Source organism: Zonotrichia leucophrys, chromosome 28 (genome assembly GCF_028769735.1).
Source record: "Zonotrichia leucophrys gambelii isolate GWCS_2022_RI chromosome 28, RI_Zleu_2.0, whole genome shotgun sequence".
Taxonomy (NCBI): Eukaryota; Metazoa; Chordata; class Aves; order Passeriformes; family Passerellidae; genus Zonotrichia; species Zonotrichia leucophrys.
Window position 1 is genome coordinate 5,487,529 of NC_088197.1, and position 19,132 is coordinate 5,506,660.

At 50.3% G+C, this 19,132-nt stretch overlaps 1 protein-coding gene across 1 annotated transcript in view; it reads right to left on the reverse strand.

Moving 5' to 3' along the window:
* The window catches only part of ELL (elongation factor for RNA polymerase II), a 53,434-nt gene that overhangs the window by 5,750 nt on the left and 28,552 nt on the right, over positions 1-19,132 (reverse strand). The window contains exons 3-8 of the mRNA XM_064734525.1: positions 15,830-15,951; positions 15,394-15,557; positions 12,366-12,619; positions 9,341-9,465; positions 5,695-5,791; positions 2,605-3,106 (exon numbers count right to left, since the gene is read on the reverse strand). Coding sequence (XP_064590595.1) covers positions 2,605-3,106; positions 5,695-5,791; positions 9,341-9,465; positions 12,366-12,619; positions 15,394-15,557; positions 15,830-15,951 — 1,264 coding nt within the window. The remainder of the gene's footprint in view (positions 1-2,604; positions 3,107-5,694; positions 5,792-9,340; positions 9,466-12,365; positions 12,620-15,393; positions 15,558-15,829; positions 15,952-19,132) is intronic.

The following is a 19,132-nucleotide window of genomic DNA, read 5'->3' on the forward strand; positions in this document are numbered from 1 at the left end:
AAAACTTGCCTGAAACACAGAGTTTATGGAATTCTAAAGGATTTCTGTTTTGCTTGGAACTGACAGAGGCAGAGGAGCCACAACAAGGTGGCTGAAAGTTCAAGGCCCCTCCAGTATTTGTCTGTCAGCAAAACAACACCAACATCAGCCTGTGCAGCGAGCAGGGAAAAAATCTGAATTTAATTGGAGGGTAAACAGTGCCTGGAGTGGGATAACAGCGAGAGCAGCACTGGGGAGGAGGAAAACACAGCCCTGAGCCCAGAGAGCTGGGCTGGGCAAGGGGAAACTTCTGTTCTGCTGATTCCAAACTTGAGGGATTCCTCTGGGCATCTCCAGGTGAGATCTGAATCAATATCCCAGAGCAGGGCACCACAGAGAGGATTTCGGGGCAAAACCCAGGCATTAAAGAATGCTCAGAAACTGAAGGAGGAACAGAATAAACCTAAGGCAGACTCACCCTGCACACCCACCCAAGAGTGCAGGGGAAAGCAGCTGGATCCACCTTTGGCAAGGGACACTTCCCACAAATTGTGTGTGACATTGCAAACCCTCAGCACACCCAGCTGCAAACCTGGGCCTGCAGTGCCCTGAATTTCCTCTGCATTTCCAGGGAAAAGCTTTCCTAAGCAGGATGGGAGAATGGCACAAAAACAATAATCACCCATCCCAAACTGTTTCTGAAAGTTCAACAAACCACGAATTCCCAAATTCCTCCTGCTTTTTTCTGGATTTCCAGGGAAAAGCCTTCCTGAGCAGGACGGGAGAATGGCACAAAAAACCCCAGAGTTTCTGAATCCATCCCAATCCCAAATTCCTCCTGCTTTTCCTTCTGCTTTTTTCTGCATTTCCAGGGAAAAGCCTTCCTGAGCAGGATGGGAGAATGGCACAAAACCCCCAGAGTTTCTGAATCCATCCCAATCCCAAATCCCTGCTGCAGCTCCTCCTGCTTTTCCCCCTTTGTGCCCACAGCCTGGGAGATGCAGAGCAGGGTTTGAGGATGGTGCAAGGGACTCGGGAGGTTTATTTTTGCCTGTGAGTGCCACCTACTGACTGAAAGGACCCCAAAGGTCCCTCCAGAGCCTCTGGAACAAAATCCCTGGTTGAAACTCCCACTTGTGGCAGGAGGTGCCCCTGCCCACGCAGGTGGTGGGAGCAGAGGAGCTTTAAGGTCCTTCCAACCCAAACTTGTTGTGATTCTCTGCTTCCCCACAGCTCCAGGGGGGAATGTGGGCAAGGACAGGACGAGGCTGGGGCTACCACAGAAGGAAAACATCCCAGCCCTGGCTGTCCAGGATCCAAGCAGGACTGACCACATCCTGTTTGTGATTGCTCCCAGCCCAGCTTGTGTTTGTTACCTCAAAACAGCAGCGGGAACAAACCCCCAGCTCCCAATAATTAACAAAAATCCAGGAATTAAACAGCAAAGAGAAGCAGAAAAGGTGGTGGAGGAGGCTCAGCAATTTCCCAGGGATTTGGGTGTTTATAAGACAAAAAGAGAGAATGTGTGAGTGTCTCTCCAGAACCACTCTGGAGGCTTATGGGGAAGAGAAACAACACGGAAGAAACACAAAATTCACAGAAAAAAACCAGGATTGACACAAAAGTGGAAGAATTCTCAGTTCTGCGGTGCCACACAGCCACCAGCCCACAGACTGTCCTTAGCTGAGCCACCAAAAGGAATTTTGTCACTGCTGCAAAGCTGTGAGGAAGGGAAGGGACCAGCTCAATCCCAACACCCTGAGAAGCTCCCCCTTTCCAGGAATCCAGCAAAGGAGTCTCCATTTCAAAATATTGTCCTTCTGGAGCCAAAACTGGAGGATTTTCACGCACCAGGGAGGAAGGGGAATGTAGAAAATAGTAGCAGGGTGAAGGAAAATGCACAAAGGAATTTAACAGATATTCCCAGAGGCTGCAGGGAAAGTCCCAGGGCTCTGGGGAGCTGCAAGAAAACAGCAGAAAACATGGAAACAGCAGGAGAAGGAATGGATGGGATCAGCCAAGAAATATTCTCTGCTCTGACTTCTCAGAGAGCACGGACCTGGCTCTGGAACAGTGGCCTGATGGAAAATGTTTTCACCCCACCTCAGTGGAGATTCACTGCTGTGTCAGCCCTTGCATAAATAAATCCCCAGCCCCTGTGGGATGTGAGGAAGCTTTCCCAGCCTGGAAGAGCTGGTTCTCCACTGCTCTAACTGCATTTATCACCAGGTTTATCTATCATTTCTTTTGTAGCCAGTTTTAAAAGCTTTTGTGAGTAACTTTTCATTAAAAACCCAAACAACAGTCATCACAAGAGCCAACACAAGCTCGGCACTGCTCTTCCCACTGCTCCCAGCCTTTCATCCCCACAGATTATCCCAGCTTTTAATTTAACCAGGAGAAACATGACACGCTCTGAGGCAGCTCTAAACAGCAGGGAAGGTTAAACAGGAAAAACCTGATAGCCTGTGTGGGGAGAGGAAGCACCTCTGGTGATCTGGAGGGAGGACAGCGCTGGCCTTTGGGTCCCCAGAGCAGCTGGGGTGGCCCAGATGTGCCCATTGCTGCAGGGAACCCTGGCACCACACCCAGCCAACAGCAGAGCCCCTCCGGGCCCCCACTCACCTGGCACCTGCTCCTGGGCAACACTAACTAAATCAGCATTTTTTATTACTTCACAGTTCTGCTTCTCCTCTTTGCACTTCTCCTCGCTCTTCTTCTCCTTCCTGTCCTTCTCCTTGTCTTTGTGCTTTTTGGATTTTTTCTTGGATTTGACGTAGGAGCCGCAGTTGTGTTTGCTGCTCTGGGCACAGTCTGTGGGCAGGGGGTGACTCAGTCTCTCGGGAGGCTCCGTGCTGCTCTCACAGTCTCTGCCGTTGTGGGCCGGGTCGTTGCTGACATCCGAGAGGGGGTCGTGGGGCCTGGGCAGCTCCAGGGCCGGCAGGGAGGAGCTGGAGCCCACGGGGGGCTCCGGGGGCAGCGCCGGGGCAGGGAGGGCCAGGCTGTCCTTGCCGTTGGAGGAATTCAGCTTCCCGTTCAGGGTGGGCTGGCTTCTGTGCGCCAGGTGCGAGATCCTGGGCTTCTTGTTGGCCAGGGGGTCGATGAACTCCACAGGTAAGGGTCGTTTCTGCTGGGGAGAAGGGGGAAGAAAGGAGAATTAAATCGCGTTCAAGGTGCAGAGGTGGAGCTGGGTGCTGCCACTAGGTGGTGGTGCAATACAGGGGAGGAGGGAACATCCCGGGAAAAGCAGCTGATCCCTCCCAAGCTGCTTCCCAGAGCCCGCAGCTTGGTGGGACAGCCTAAAGAACCCCAGCAGCAATTCCTGACCTGTCCTGTTATGCACACACAGCCCCAGATCACCCTCACTGCAGCTCCTTTCAAAGCCAGCCCTTTGGAACCCAAACCCTGCCCCATCCCACCCAGTTAGAGAGAGGAAATATCCCTGGAAGTGTCCCAGGCCAGGCTGGACAGGGCTTGGAGCACCCTGGGACACTGCAAGGCGTCCCTGCCCATGGCAGGGGGGGCACTGGATCATCCTTAAGCTCCCTTCCAACCCAAACAATTCTGGGGTGAAAACATCTGTCCCGAGCACCCCAAAGTGAAGGAAAAACGTGTGCCCAGCCCTCTGGAGCAGGGAGGGATCAGCAGTTCTGCATTTCACCCCCAGCTCCGTGGCCAAGAGCTTCACCCCTTCCCCTTGTCGGGAGCGAGGCATTGCCCGGAAGGCGGGAGGAAGCGCCAAGTGCTCGGTTCTCAGAACTCAGGCACGAGGGGACACCGAGGCAGCCACGTCACGGGGGCCAACGTGACCTGAGCCACCCTTTCTGAGCAAGGCCAGAGAGGGAAGTGGCTCCCAGCCGTGCCCGAGCTCGGAGGCAGCTGCTCCATGCAAGGATCCATCCACCAGGCTGAGCCAGCGCTCGCTGCGCGCCCACCTGGCAGCGCTGGGGCTGCACCAGCTCTGGCCAAGGATTCCTCCGTGCCCAGAGGAAAACAAACGATAGCTCTGCCTATTTCTCTTGGATAATCCATTATTTTCTTTCTGTCTCAGGCGGGATGGCGACGTGTTAGCGAATGGAAATGTTGTTCCATGGCTGAGGTGCAGCTGTGCATGGTGGCTGCCCCCAGTTCCCCCTTTTTCACCTGGATTTCTCTCTCTCTCTTTGCTAACTCAGGGGTCTCGAGGACACTGCTCAGTGCCAGGAATTCTTTCCACCTGTCAGAGTAATTAAGGCAGAGCTGCTGGTTCTGCCACTGAGCTCAAGGGGCAAGGACAGCACGTCCGACCGGCTTGGCAGCATCGCCTCCCCCAGGAGGGGACACCTCCATCTGCAGGGCTCCCAGCAGGTGACACAGCTCAGAAACCTGCCAGGCTTTACAACCTTTCCTCTAAAAACAACCAATGTCAGCTCCTCCAAACTCATCCCTCTGGTTAGGAGGGTTCTATACATCCATTTTCTACAATTACCACACCGATCTCCTTCACCTTCATTCCACAGCTGAACCTTCCCAAAATATTCTGCATTCCAGCCTACCAAATCCCAATCCCCTGCTGGCACTGCACCCATTAGAAACCATTTCTCTAAATAGAAACTACAGCCAGCGAGTATTAAAAAAGTGACAGCTCCCAGTGCTGTGGTTTGCTGTCTGACACGGCAGAATCATGCTGGAAACGTTTCTATTCCACACTGGATAGGCTGGTGAAACGGGGACATTCTCAAATCCAACCCCACCAACCACCCAGAGTTTCAGCTGGGTCATTCTGAGAGATCAAAACCTCACCCTAAAGACCTCTGAATCTTTAAAATACAGACAGCCAGAGAAACAAGATGATTTTTCAGCCTTAAAAGACAACACAAGACCAGGATCTTTGTGAGCTAACTTGAAGGTGATCGCTCTCCATTCACCAGGAACATGCCCACAGCAGAGCAGGAGAGGATTTGCAATCAGCTACCTGGCAAACAAGTTGCCCAGTCCTTGTTCTCAACCAGAGAACTGCCTCCCTCTCAGTGCCAGAGAGCACATAACTTCTTTACCTGTTAATATTCTTTGCCACTAATCCTCGGTGCGTCTGTCCAGACAAGCAGGCATTACACATTCCACTGGCAGGAGAAGAATAAATACCCAACTTGTCTGGGCTGACCCACACGGGGAGAGGGGAAGGCAGAGCACTGGGAAGGCAGAACGTTTCACAACGCCTGTGCTGGGAGATCCTGGGAGAAGTGGGGACAAGGCTCACGTCAAACGTGGCTCCTGGGTGGTTTATGGTCATGGAAAAAGCAGGCAAAATGTTCTTTTCACAGCTCCCTGCTCTGGCATCTCTGAGGCAGGAGCAGCCCAACCTGCCCCTGATCTGTCACAGCAATTAGGCTGCAAAAGGTCAAGGGTTTTAATAACTCAGCCGTGTTTGGGAGCTGCTTATTACAGCTTCGTTCCACTCAATTATTAGTAATGAGGAAAACACAAGCTGCTTCTCCCAGGAACTCCAGCAGGGATGGAGGCACTGCAAAAGGAATTCAGCCCTCAAAACTAAACCTGAGCCTCGCTGTCAGAGATCCTCCCCACAGGCCCTGCCTGGCCACGGCCAGAGGAGAAACAGATGCTGAGCAAAGCCCGAGTGAGACTCCAAGTTAATAAAAGAGAAATAAAACGCCAGGGCCCTCCTGACCCGGCAGCAGGCGATTACAGGGTGCAGACAGGCACAGCCAGACCCACCTGGGGGGGAGAGCTGGAGCTCAGCGTGTCCTTCGGAGGGCTCAGCGACGGAGCTTCTCCCTGGAAAGCGCCGCTGTTCTGGGGCTGGCACAGCTTCCTGCAAAACACAACGGGCTGCTCACACCCTGCAGGGCACACTGTGCCAGGGCACACTGCTCACACACAGCAGGGCACACTGTGCCAGGGCACACTGCAGGGCACACTGTGCCAGGGCACACTGCTCACACCCTGCAGGGCACACAGCAGGGCACACTGTGCCAGGGCACACTGCAGGGCACACTGCTCACACCCTGCAGGGCACACTGCAGGGCACACTGCTCACACCCTGCAGGGCACACTGTGCCAGGGCACACTGCAGGGCACACTGCTCACCCTGCCAGGGCACACTGCAGGGCACACTGTGCCAGGGCACACTGCTCACACCCTGCAGGGCACACTGCAGGGCACACTGCTCACACCCTGCAGGGCACACTGCAGGGCACACTGCTCACACTGTGCCAGGGCACACTGCTCACACCCTGCAGGGCACATGCAGGGCACACTGCAGGGCACACTGCTCACACCCTGCAGGGCACACTGTGCAGGGCACACTGCTCACTGTGCCAGGGCACACTGCTCACACCTGCAGGCACACGAGGCACACTGTGCCAGGGCACACTGCTCACACACTGCAGGGCACACAGCAGGGCACACTGCTCACACCCTGCAGGGCACACTGCAGGGCACACTGTGCCAGGGCACACTGCTCACACCCTGCAGGGCACACTGCAGGGCACACTGTGCCAGGGCACACTGCTACACTGCAGTGCACACGTGCCAGGGCACACTGCTCACCCTGGGCTCTGCTTGAGGGGTCACAAAGGGGCTCCTCCAGCCCCTGGTCTCCAATAAAATCCGTGAGGAATGAGAAACTACAGTGGGAAAACATCACTGACAAATTCTCCTCCTTGCTTTCCCGTGATTTTTGTGGCTCCTTGGCAATGGAAGGAACACCTTGGACCTCTTTCTTTTCAATTCCCTGTTGAATTTGGAATTCCTTTTTCAACAATTTCACCTTTTTTCTCTTCAACCGGTGACGTAAGAACTCAAACAAATTAATCCCAGCCTCAGAAACATAATTCACATGGAGGCCAGTGAAAGTGGCGTTGAATTTGAAGGTGTAAAGGATATCAGATATTATTCCTGCTGATTGAAATACAGCTCAGGGAGACATTAATTAAACAAATTTCTGCTGAGTGTTTGCTTTCTGAGACAACCCAGAAAGCAAAGCTCACTGAAGAGGGGCTGAAACTGAAGCTCAGATGTTGAGGAATAAACTCTCCCACTCATTAGCATCATTAAAACAACACTTTGTGGCAACAGGAGCCCTTTCAGCAGCGAGCTCCTCTGGGTCCAGGAAAAGCAGCATTATAACAGCAACTGCTGAGGTATTATTGGTCCACCAGGATTTACATTTTGGGCTTCCCAATAATACTTTTAAGTTGCATCATGCAAAACAGAGCTACTCCGGGCTGTATTTGTGGTATTGGACAAATAAAACAAAAACCTTTTGTAGCAACAAAAAGCACAATTAGAATCACTTGGATTCCCCTCCAGGCTGGGTCTCTGCAGATCTCAGAGTATTTTCCCAGCCCACCAGCTTTGACCAACAATTCTGACACCAGACTGCCCCTCAATTAATCATTCAATTAAAAAAACCCACTCTTGCATCAAGTTGCAGCTGACAAACTGAAAAAAAAACCCCAGAATTCAGGGTTAAAGGTTTTAATAAAGCAGCTCTGCAGTCAGCTTGTCAGGAGCTGTGGAGCCTGAATAACCCCACTTTTAAATTCTCCCAAACAACTGGAATCAGCATCAAAGCTCACTCACACCCTTCAAACATTGGGAAGATTTATCTCAGAGATAACACCCAGCACTTGACAAGATCTGGCTTTTAACCTGAGCTTGAACCTTGGGCTGTGCTGCAGCAATATTGGGACATCTGCAGTGTCACCACTGTCCTGGCTTTGTTTAATTTGATTTTAAAACAACCTCAGCAGCCACAGAGCGGCTCAAGGAAAGGACCTGGGGCTTGTGAGCATGGGGACACTGACACTGCCCAAATAACCCAGCCCAAGTGGCTTTTGGGGGCTGCTTGAGCAAGCCTGGCATATCTAATTGTTAATTGTGGATTTAAGGAGCCAGGAAAGCACTGGGCTCAGCAGAGCAAGGATTCCAGGCAATGGTTGGGGATGGAAGGAGCTGAAAGCTCACCCAGGCCCAGGCTGGGACACCTCGCACAGCCCAGGGGTGCCACAGGGATGGAAAACACAAAAAATGAGAAAAAAACCCAGCTGGTTTAACCCAAGCCTAGCTAGACCCAGCTTTAGCATCTGCAGATGTGTTAATGAGTGCAGATGTGTTAATGAGTGCAGATGTGCTAATTACAGCAGCTGCTGGGGCACTGGCCCTGCCAGCCAGGAGGAGCTGAACCATTGGGTATCGTGCAAACCCTGCTGCCTCCTGTGCCCTTCCTCTGCTTTCCTCCAACGTGGTTTTTTTCCCATTTTGGAGCCTCATTACCTGCACTGCCTGAGCAGGGCTTTGTTTGTACAGTTGAACACATCCTTTCCAAGGTCTATTTTTAGACCCCAGCCCAAGTGAACGCCACAATTCTAGAAAAAGCAGTAAACACGGCTTTTCTACAGGGACAAATTCACTCTGGGTATTTTAATTATTTTTTTCTGAAAGCCATAAAGACTGCATGGCAGTTGTATTTTTCCTTTTAATTATAATTTCCCATCAAGGCCATTTAAATGAGTTTTGATTTTCCTTGAGCACACCAAAGCACTTGGAGTGCAAGTTTTCTGTTGGTTTAAAAAGTCTCATCTCCAAGTCAATTGTGCTTTTAAATCATGGGAAGTGCTCAAACAGAGCATGCTGTGCTTCAGCTTAACCAAAAGTGCAATAAAATAAAGCACAAGTAAAAGCTCTGCCTGCACGACAAAATCTGAACCAAGGCACTGAAAAATATCAACACTGAGAGCAGAATTCTGCGTAAAACTGGGAGATTTCTTTCCCTGCCAGCCAGAAGCTTCCAAGCTTGGAGGCTTCACCTAAGGAAAATATCTTTAGAGGGGGAAAATTGTCAGCAATAAGGATGAACTGAGTCAGTTAAGGGCTGTTCCAGGAGGGAACAAGGGAACAGAGATCACCCTCCAAGCAGGAGGATTTTAAAGGGATTTATCCCCACAGAACAACCTCTTGCTTTTCCACACATCCACGATTTCAACCCAGTCTCAGATTTAGGGATGAAACACTCCAGGCTGCACAGGAAGATGTGGGAAAAAGGAGGGAGAGTTTCAAAGGAGAGCTGAGCTGGAGACATTTAATCACCTCATCTCCATTTTACACCAGCAGCATTAAATGCACCAGCCCTGCTCCCTGGCAGGTTTCCCCCAAGCTTTGCCTCTAATGATTTAAAGACATTCACATTTAAAGATGTGAAGAGTGGATCCACCTGGATATTCAACTTCAGCCACACCTACAGGTCCCTGGGTGATGGACAGTTTAAAATGATGTCAAAATATCAACCTCCAGACCTTGGTCACCCTGATTTACAGAACCTTCCCTGGATGATATCACAGAGCAGAAAATGGGTAATTACCTAACGAGGATCCTCTTCAACAACTGCTGATCTCCTTCTGAGTAGCCAGGCCAGTCCTTCTGCACTTCTTTGTATACACAATCTTTCAGTGTGAAAGTGCTGTCCTTGGCACTCAGATTTGCCACCTGCAACAGAAGGAATTTGGAAAACCATCATGAGGCTTTCATTTCCTCACTTCCTCGAGCAAACAAGAGCTAAGATGAAGGCAAAATCTGAGCAGACTTAGCAGCTGTTAGTAGTGTCAGAGAACAAGGAGAGACTTTAATATTTCATTTCCTTATTATTAAGATTATTTAATCAAAGTGTGCCTTTCCTTTCGCCTTGTCGCTGCAATAATTCATAATGAGCTTCTAAAGCACATCCAGTTGAGTGGGAAATAAGTCATATCTAAAAGAGATTATTCAGCTTGGGGAGCCTGGAGCAGCACAACACCACTTGATGGAAACACCTGGAAATAAAGCCTTAATGGGAACAGGCAGTTCACTTATCACACCTGTCCCACAGCCAAAACGGGGCAGTTTATGGCCAAAGAGGAACTCTGGGGGCCATAACTTGGTTAACAATTGCCAGGAGATAATTTCTCACTACCGAGCCAACAGAGCTGCTTTCTCAGGGAGCTGTGAGAGAATGCCCTGGGACCACCTGGATTCTAGGGAGAACTTCTCCAGGACCTGGGATTTCCAGAGCCCTGCAGGGAGCTCAGCACACTCAGAGTTTCCCCACAAACTCCTGCACAGAGAGGAGAAGCTGCTGGAATGGGCACAGCTGGATTAGAATGGAAACAACCTGGGAAAGAGTTATCCCACTTGGATCAGTCTTTCCACAGCCTGACTGAAAATTTAACTTCTTGCTGTTGGTACAGGCCTGAAAACCCAGAGCTGGAGGAAAGCAAAGAGCCCCAGTGAGGCTTTCACAGGGAGTGAAAACTCATGGAATGCTCTGGTTCCATCAGATTCCAAGGGCAGGGACACCTCCCATTATCCCAGATTGCTGCTTGGACACTCCCAGGGATGGGGCAGCTCCTCTGGGCAACCCCAGCTTGCAGAGCACGGCAGGTTCCAAATGGAAATAGGAAAATAAAGCCTTGGATGTGTGTGTGTGCAGAGGGATGAGGAGGCCCAGGTGCTGAAGGCTCTGCCCACAGGCAGGCACAGCAGCAGCTGCAGCCCCAATTCCCTGCTGGAGCCCCTCAGCCCAGGGACTGCTGCCCCTCACAGTGCAAAATGCTTTTATTCACTGCACGGGCATCCCGTGCATCTGTTTAGGGATTACTGCTCTCCATTCAGGACGTGGCTGTGCTCAGGGATTTCTATTATCCACACAGCAGGAAAGTGCCTCAAAAACAAGCTAAGGAGTGGCAAGTCTTGAATGAGCTGAAGATGCTGCTGATTCCCCTGCTTCTGCTTTTCTACAACCTAATATAAAAATATTAAAAATCTAGGCATTTCTGAGCAAAAGGCTGCACAACCACCACGGCAAACTCTCCTGATAAGCAAAAAATAGAAAGCCCGGTTATCAGTTTACATGACAAACACTTTGTTTTTCCTTTCAGTCCTGTCAGCTTTCCAAAATCCTGAGCCAAAATACAACAAGAATTTGAGCTGTGTTTTACATCGAGGTATCCCTGTAAATACACCCAGGAGACAAAAGCCAATCCAGGTTCTGCTGCACCAAAAAAAAAAAAAACAAGAACCAAAAACCAAAAACAACAACTCTCCCAGAATTTCCCTGTTTCCTGCCTGTTCCTGGAGCCTGGGAAGAACAACTCGGATTTTTCTGTGCACAGAGGCTGAGAGCTGCTACCTCCTTGTTTTGCTCGTGTGGGACTCTGCAAGCTCCACCCCAACCCTCCCAAAAATAGAAACCTTGCAAAATGAGGCAAAAAGGCCGCCAGGAACACGGAGTCCTGCGAGAGAGAGAGAGAGAGAGAGATGCAAGAGCACAATGAAACCCACACCTAGACAGATTTAGCTTGAACACAGGCTGTAATTTTTAGCTTATCTGTGTCTGCCCGTGGATGGGAGCCCTGAGAGGGATTAACTTTACGAGCTGCACGTTCACAGCCAGGGCAGCCTGAGCGAGGCGGCCCCGCACGCGCCGGGGCCGGGGCACAGCATCCATCAAAGGCAGCAGCACAAACAGAGCTCTCTGCTCTGAAACTCGGGGACAGGACTGAGAAAGTGCTGCAAAAAAGCTGCTGGGAAATGAAGGGCTCCGGGATTAAAGTCTAAGGAAGGAACGGGTTGTGCCAGCTGTGACTCTGTTTTTAATAGGACCTGCCCTGCGCCCTTGGGCAAAGTGAACTCCTGTCTCACTCTTTATAAAAGGAGTAAAAGAGAAAAAAAATAAGGAGTTTTGTTTTTTTTTTTCCAGAATTGATTCCAATCCAGGAGGCAGCTGCAGCATTTAAATAAATAGCCATGATGTGTTTAATAAAGCAATGAAGGTGTTTACTGTGAGGCCTAAAATGGCACCTTTAATGTGACTCAAAGTGCTAGGAACTGATTCAGCTTGGAGACAGCTTTCACACTTGACACACAAATAATCTGCTTGGCAAGGAGCTGCATGATCTTCACACCTGACCACTGGCACCTCCAAGCAGGAAGGGCTCTGAGGAGCACAAAACAACACTGGGGACATCTTTTCCTTCATATACAAAACTTGTACCAATACAGAGCGTGGCTCCTTCACATCCATGAGAATAAAATAGAGATTTAGAGGTTATAACCAAATAACTTGCAGATCCTCTGTTAAGAGAATCCTCCCCATGACCAAGCAGAAGTGTCCCTCTGAAAGGGACTGATGTGGAGAGCCAAAACCATCCAGCTTGGCTGCACCCCCTAACCCGAGGGAGGCTCCTGCTATCTCTGCAGCAGCACTGGCAGCTCAGAGCTGTGTCCCCCACACTCAGCTGCAGCCTGCAGATAACGGCCCCACTGCCACGGGAGGGAGGGGGGGGCTCAGGAGACATTTATTTTTTTTTTTTTCCCTTTACCTAAATCGTTGCCTTCATCAGAGTACAAACCTGTTGCAGAAGGTTATCCAGCAAATCCTTGTCCTGCTGAGAAAGTCCATCCTTCTGCAATCTGAGAATAAGTTCAGGTTTCTTATAAGGCTTTAGTGCCAGTAAGTGCACAACCCTATCTTTGAAGGGTCTCTGGGAAATGGCACTATTGCCTCTCTTTATTGCACTGGCAAGGTTGACTGGCGTTGGGCGCTTCCTGGAGGGAACAGCATCGGAAGCTCCTGGTGCAGGTTTACGCACCTGAACCTTTTTGCCTAAAATGAGATGAGAATAGTGAAGTGCAGCAGTCGCCTCGCAGCGGCCAGCGGGGCTGGCACCACCAGAGTCCAGCACAGCCCTGCGAGTGGCACGAGGGCACAGGGAAGGACAAACACCGCCAGCACACCCCCTGGGTCCCGACGCGCATCCCGTGAGCTTTATGGGTCGTGACAGGCTTGGAACGAGTAAACAGCAACACCGAGCTCTGGAAACCTGAGCATTATTGGCCACCAGCTCACATAAAGCTCCCTTTGTTTGCCAGCTTTTCGTTTATCCCAAGTGCACGTATCCCCCACGGTTAATCGAACTATTCCTGCCCTCCCTACGAGAGGAAAATTCTGCATTATTGTGTAGAAGAGTGGGAAATACCGAGTGGAAAGACCAGAACTGGTCAACGAGCGGCTCCCCGCTGCTGAGCTCAGCAAAAACGCTCCTCCAGCAGATGTTTCTGCTTTTAGAACAATAGGAACTTTATGGGGCTGGGTCACCTCCCTTCCCCCTCCAAACAGGCCCCATGAATGGGGCTGACACTGGGCCATCAGCCTATTCATGAGGGTGCTGATGGAATAACCCCTTCTCCACTGCACACGAGCACAGAGCTGCCCCAGGAGTGCATCTCAGCCCCATCCCCACTGTGGCCCTTGGCTGCTGACAGCACAGCCCAACAATTCATTTCTCCCATTCCCACTGACAAACAGAGCCCTCACAGCATCTCTCAGCAGAGCCCGGTCAAAGCATGGGGACTGTTCCAAACACAGGAGCAGGTTCCTGCTACCAAAGGCACACCAAGCAAAGCTGAAAACAAAACGTGTGGGTTCCAAGGTCTAGAAACCTGGAGATCCAATCAATAATCACTTGGGCTGGAGAAAGTGACCTTCACTAGGACAAACAACATCCAGCATTTACTGCAAGCGTTCGGGAGGTTTGTTCCAGCAGGGCACTGCTCCACTGCTAGGAAGCAACGTTTGCAACTGAGTCATCTGAAGATACTGGGGATTGTCTGCACTGTTTGTTTTACTGAGCTGCACATTGCGTAACCCAGGCCCCATTTCCTGGCTTTTTATTCTACACCACAGAGCTGGGAGAGGAAGCACGAGCCATCCTCAGCAGGGCTGAGGGGAGGTGAGAGGGGGAACAGCACCAGTTCGCACGTTGAACATCCCACAATCCAGAGGTCAACTGGATTTTGTTTCCAGAAATGGGACAGGAGAAGATTCGTCAGCTTTCTAGAACTGCCTTAACTCTTGCCAGGTCATGAACAGTAAAAACATCACGTTGGGAGGTTTCCATTTAAAGGCTGGAGCCAAAATGTGCAGCGATAGGAAAAGAAAAAACCGAGTTAAGCCAGGACACAAAAGATTTTCAAATATTTGTACACGTGCGTGTCTGTGGCTGCATGCACACCTCCCCTGCAGCTTTACCTGCAGCTCTCTATTTACATTTCTATTTATTCAAGTGTCAGCTCACATCTGTAAGTCCCTGCTGCTCTCCAGTTTCAACATTTCCTATAAATTTTTCCACATCTGAGCTGCCTGGAAGGACTCCCCTGGCACTGGAGTGCTGAGCTCCGTGTTCTCCTGGAAATGTGAGAGGCAGCCCTGTCCCTCCAGCCCAGCCTGCAGCAATCAGCTGATGCTCTGCTGGCACTCCAGGACCTGCAGATGCCACACCAGGACTGTCCTTCCAAGCCCTTCCTCTCCTGCTCAAACACTGACATCTCATCTCGGAGCACTGAGCTCTGCCCCTGCTGCTTTCACACGCCTCCGTCTCCATTTCAGGCCACTGAAAGGTTTTAGCCAGGAGTATTTTTAATTTTAAAAAAGTTTTGCTCCATCTTTCCAGGAAGCAAATTGCTTTGAGAATCTTCTCCCTCAGAAGCTTTAACTTCAGGCACTTACTGTAATGTTCTCAAAGAGGAGCTAAACAAAATAATCTTCTGGCCTACGGGAAATCAATGCATTTCCTTCCTGATTACTATCTCCTCTCTCAGCTCTGAGCACTTGGCTGCTGTGACAATGAGTCTGGGTCAGTTCTACATTTTGCAACTCAATCCTTCTCATCACAGATCCCTCAGAGAAGAGACTGGCTGCAGATCACATGGGCTGCAGGAAAAGCAGCTGCCTCAGGAAAAAAAATAATGAAAATAGTGAAACTGCATTCTGGTTACTGTTTGTGCCCAAAGCCTGTGAGCTGAGCTTGAGCAGGGTCTCTGCAGGCTCCCTGTGTCATTTGCCATGGTTTGATTTCCTGCTGCTGTCTCGGTGAGAGGGGCTGTGCCAGGCTGCCTGAGTGCCTGTGTTACACAGAGGGCACTGCTGCTGTGCCCTCCCTGCCAGGCGCCGTGGGGCACAGCTGTGACACGGGGGTGGCACTTCCAGCTGAGCTGGCCACGAGCAGGGACACAGGGAGGGCTCAGCAGGGCCCATGTGACAGACGGGACCCAAGGCCAGAGCTCTGCACATGGACAGCCCTCAGTGCTGCTGCCTGGGTGCCACCTTAAAACCACCCTGTGCCACCTCCTGCCAGGGCAGGGACACCTCTGGGCTGCTCCAGCCTCACCCTGGGCACCTCCAGGGCAGCCACAGCTCCCTGGGGTGACGATGGAAGTGAGGACAACACGACACAAGCAGAGCAGCCCCCTGAATCACCCACAAAGAACTGCCAGGAGCTTTTCAGGCTGCCACAACCGAGCCAACAACATCAGGATTTGCCTGCAGAGCCTGCTGGCTCCCGGCTGGAGTGCAGAGCCCCAGAAGGAGTGGCTGCTTACCTACATATCTCCCCCCAGGTTTAATGACTATGGCGCTCCGGCTGCGAGTCTCCTCCTCTGCCTGTGCCATGCTCTGCCTCGCCTTCTGGTAGGAATCATCAGTAGCACACACGGTGATTTTATCCTGTATGCTTCCCAGGCAATCCAAATGGATATTGCCATTGCTGCAAGAGAAATGCAATGCAAAAGGTACTCCTGGCACTGCACACCAGGCTGGCACTGGGGGGTGTTAGCTGAATAACAGTGGGGGCACACAGGGGAGCTGAGAGGGAACCAGATGCTTCCCAAAAAAAACCCCACATCAAAACAGATCAGAAAGGCTCTAAAAAGGAAGAACGTGCATTAAGCTTTGTTAGGGAAAAGATGCTCCAGAAGAGAAGGTAAAAAATAAAAATAAGAAACCAAAAGAGGCTGGTTTTTCCTTGGACACACTCACCTGGACACATACTGCTGGATGCAGTCAAAGCTCCCCTGGGGGCTGTCCTTGCCAATGTTGGAGAGATAGAAGGTGAAGGTCCTCACTTCCGCCGGTCGGTCGGGCCTCGGGATGGCGATGTGCTGCTCGGGACAGGAGGAGGAGGAGGAGGGACAGCATTGGTCACTCGGCTCACCCCAGGCTCAGCAGAGCTCATTCCCCTGCAGCCAGGCTGCTCTGAGGCATTGTGCAATGAGGAGAGCACCTGGACACTGCACACACAGGCTGCCAGAGGAATTCCAGCCATCTGCACTGTGTGCAGGGCAAGGAAAAGGTGACTGAGGGAAAGAGCAGCTGAGGATGTTTGAGGCAGCTCTGCTCTCTCACAGCCACATCCAGAGCCCACAGCCACCCTGCTCTAGGAACCTGACCCAGTTCTATTGATTCAGCCTCAAAACAGGCTCGCTCCCACTGTTTATATTCAATGTAAAACACTCGAGGCTCGTTTCTGTAGAATTACTGATCCAGCACTAAACATAGCACCAGCCAGGTCACTAGGTAGCATGCTTATTCTTTTTTAAGAAATTATAATTCCATAACAAGATTTCATGGCTCACAGTAGAGTGTGACGCTGCTGCTAAATTAAATATTTAATCAAGCATTAAGTGTGTTCCACAGACAACTCCACAGCCACCCTGCATTGTTTTCTTCGCCCCCCTCCACCACAGCCATTCATTTTTCAAAAGGGAAAACTGTCTCCCCTCTGCACTCAGGATCCAGCATAAATGTCAGCATCTGAGCTCTACTATGCCATCAATATTTGCTAATTAAGATGGCTCCCAGAAGCTGAGCCAGGAGGAACACCAGCCCCAGCCTATTTTAGGCCAGGCTTTACCACAGGGGTTTATATTTACCCAGATTGCCACATGGACGCAGAACACACACACTACTCCCAGCAAGGCAGCCCGTGGCACCCACACATGGCTGTGCTGGGCCAGGAGGGGTTTTGGGTGGTTTCCTGCAGCCTGGAAAACCCAGGGCTGTGTGTGTCCCTCTGTTAAACCACAGCACGTTCTCCAGCCGAGCCCAAACACGGCGTTCCCTGCCCTCAAACAGAGCTCCCTTCTTCCAAAAACCAGCCCAGACACCCAGAGCTGTGCCTTGCTTTGTACAGCACAAGTTATCCCCAGGATGCAGGGCTGACAATACTGGGAGCAGATTTTCTGGGTGCTGCTGGACCCTCCCTGAGCAGCCCCATTATCTCCCCTGCCAAACGTGTGCCACAGCCCTTGAGCCCTTCTAATCTCTCCTGGCATCCTCTGCCCCCACCCAGGCAGGGGCAGAAAATTCCCTTCTGCTTTACCACAAGAGCCAGGAAGGCAGAGTTATGTAAGCAGCAGATTTGGGGGGGATTTTACAGCTGGAAATTTGGTGGGAATGGGAAGGGAAGAAGAGGAAAACCCAGCAGGAGGATGGAGCTGTGCTGCACCTGAGCCTGGAAAATAAAACCTGCAGGGTGTCACCAAATCACATCCCCACACACCAAAGAACTTTCTCCTTGCTCCTGCTTCACCCACTGGAAAAAAAACAGCTGTTCCAAAAGCCCCAGGTTTGGATTTTTGTGGGGTTTTTGCAGTGTTTCCAGAGGCTGTAAAATGAGGCAGAGTCACTTTAGTACTGAAAAGTGTTACGTGTGCGAGCCGGCCGTTATCTAGGAATTATTTTTAGCTGAAAACAGAAGGTTTCTCAAGCCACCAAATCAGCATGGTGACTTGCTTTGAGGGAGCCCTAATTTTGGTGCTGGGTACTGCACCAGTAACCAGAGACACTTAAAAATAGCCTGGTACAGATGTAACTTCTGTTTTCCTCTTTCAAGTAACATTCATCTGTGGACAGCTCTGAACTGAGACTTCACCTCCCTCTGTTACAGCAAAACTTCATCCCCAGCAGCAGGGGAAATGCTGCCTTTTCCAATCACAAAGCAAAGGTGGTTTTGCTGCCAACAGTCATTCTAAAAATGCTGCACACACACGTGGCTTTGGCACCTGAAGGGTATTTTCCCCCCTCAGTTCAATTCTGCCCCTGCTCTCACTACCCCGCAAGCACCTGCAAATTTCAGCCAGCCCAATGATTCTGCATGTCTTTTCACCAAAATAGAAGCATTTTCAGTAATTCTAGCACACAATTTGTAATGCTGTGGTACTCCAGCCCTTAAATTCTAATGTACGTGCACACTGACACGAGCAAAATGCTCAAAACTCCATAAAAACTTATGAAACTATCCAAGAAAATCCACGAGGATAAAGTGACAGCCAGGTGCTGCTCCTGAGGAATATCCATGGTCCCACTTTAGAGGAACACTGGTAAAGACAACCTGGTTATTACAGCTGAAATTCTGATTATTACACAGAATAAAAGCCATTAACAAGAGCAGCATCGCCACAGAGGCAGAATCCCAAAGTTTTTATCAGCTCCTGTGAGACTGGATCCAGAGCAGGAGAGGTTTTGTCCCTTATCACTGGAACAGCTGTTTTATTTTTATATTTTATTTTTACAACCACTGACTTCCTCCTCTCTGCTGCACCTTGCTGACCCCGGGTTTTATTCCAACAATTCCCTTCCCTGGTTAATTAGTGTCTCAAACATGGAAGTTTCTTTTTCTGTGTATTAGAAACTGAAAGTATCTTTGACAGCTTTTAGAGTGACACTGGAACAGGTGAAAACACACGGACACAGCAATTTAAGGGCTTCTAGAGAATTAAATTCAAGAAGCAGCAGTTTGTTTAAATTCTTATTTTATGTCCTGCCTCCCTAAATCATCAAGTGAAGCTTTTCCCTCTTGAGAAAGGGAAAACTTGCACAGAAAATCCCCACTATTAAAACCTCACTGCTTTAATCACACTGACACTATGCACAACCTTCCCACCCAAAAAAGTTTTTGGGATTCTCCACTGATGCTTTGTTTTGGGAAGCAAAACAGGAAGGCAGCAAATTGGGGAAATGAGGAAGGAATATTATGGAAGACATAATTTATGGAAGAATTAAGGAATAATATGGAAGAAATAATTTAAAAAGTAAAACCATTCAGAGGAGGCATTTCCAGAACTTAAACAGCTCTACAGGAAAATTCAGGTGTAGATGCTGCTTCCAAAGGGAAAGGAAGGCATTCCCAGTGCTTTTAGCTTCCTCATTCCATGAGCAAAGCTCATCAAATAAAGACACATCACCCACCCTTCATCCTCCTCCTCCTCTCCTGGCTGTGCCCAAGCTCAGGGGCAGATTCTGATCTCAACTTTCACGCTGAGCTTTCAGGGAAGTTTAAGC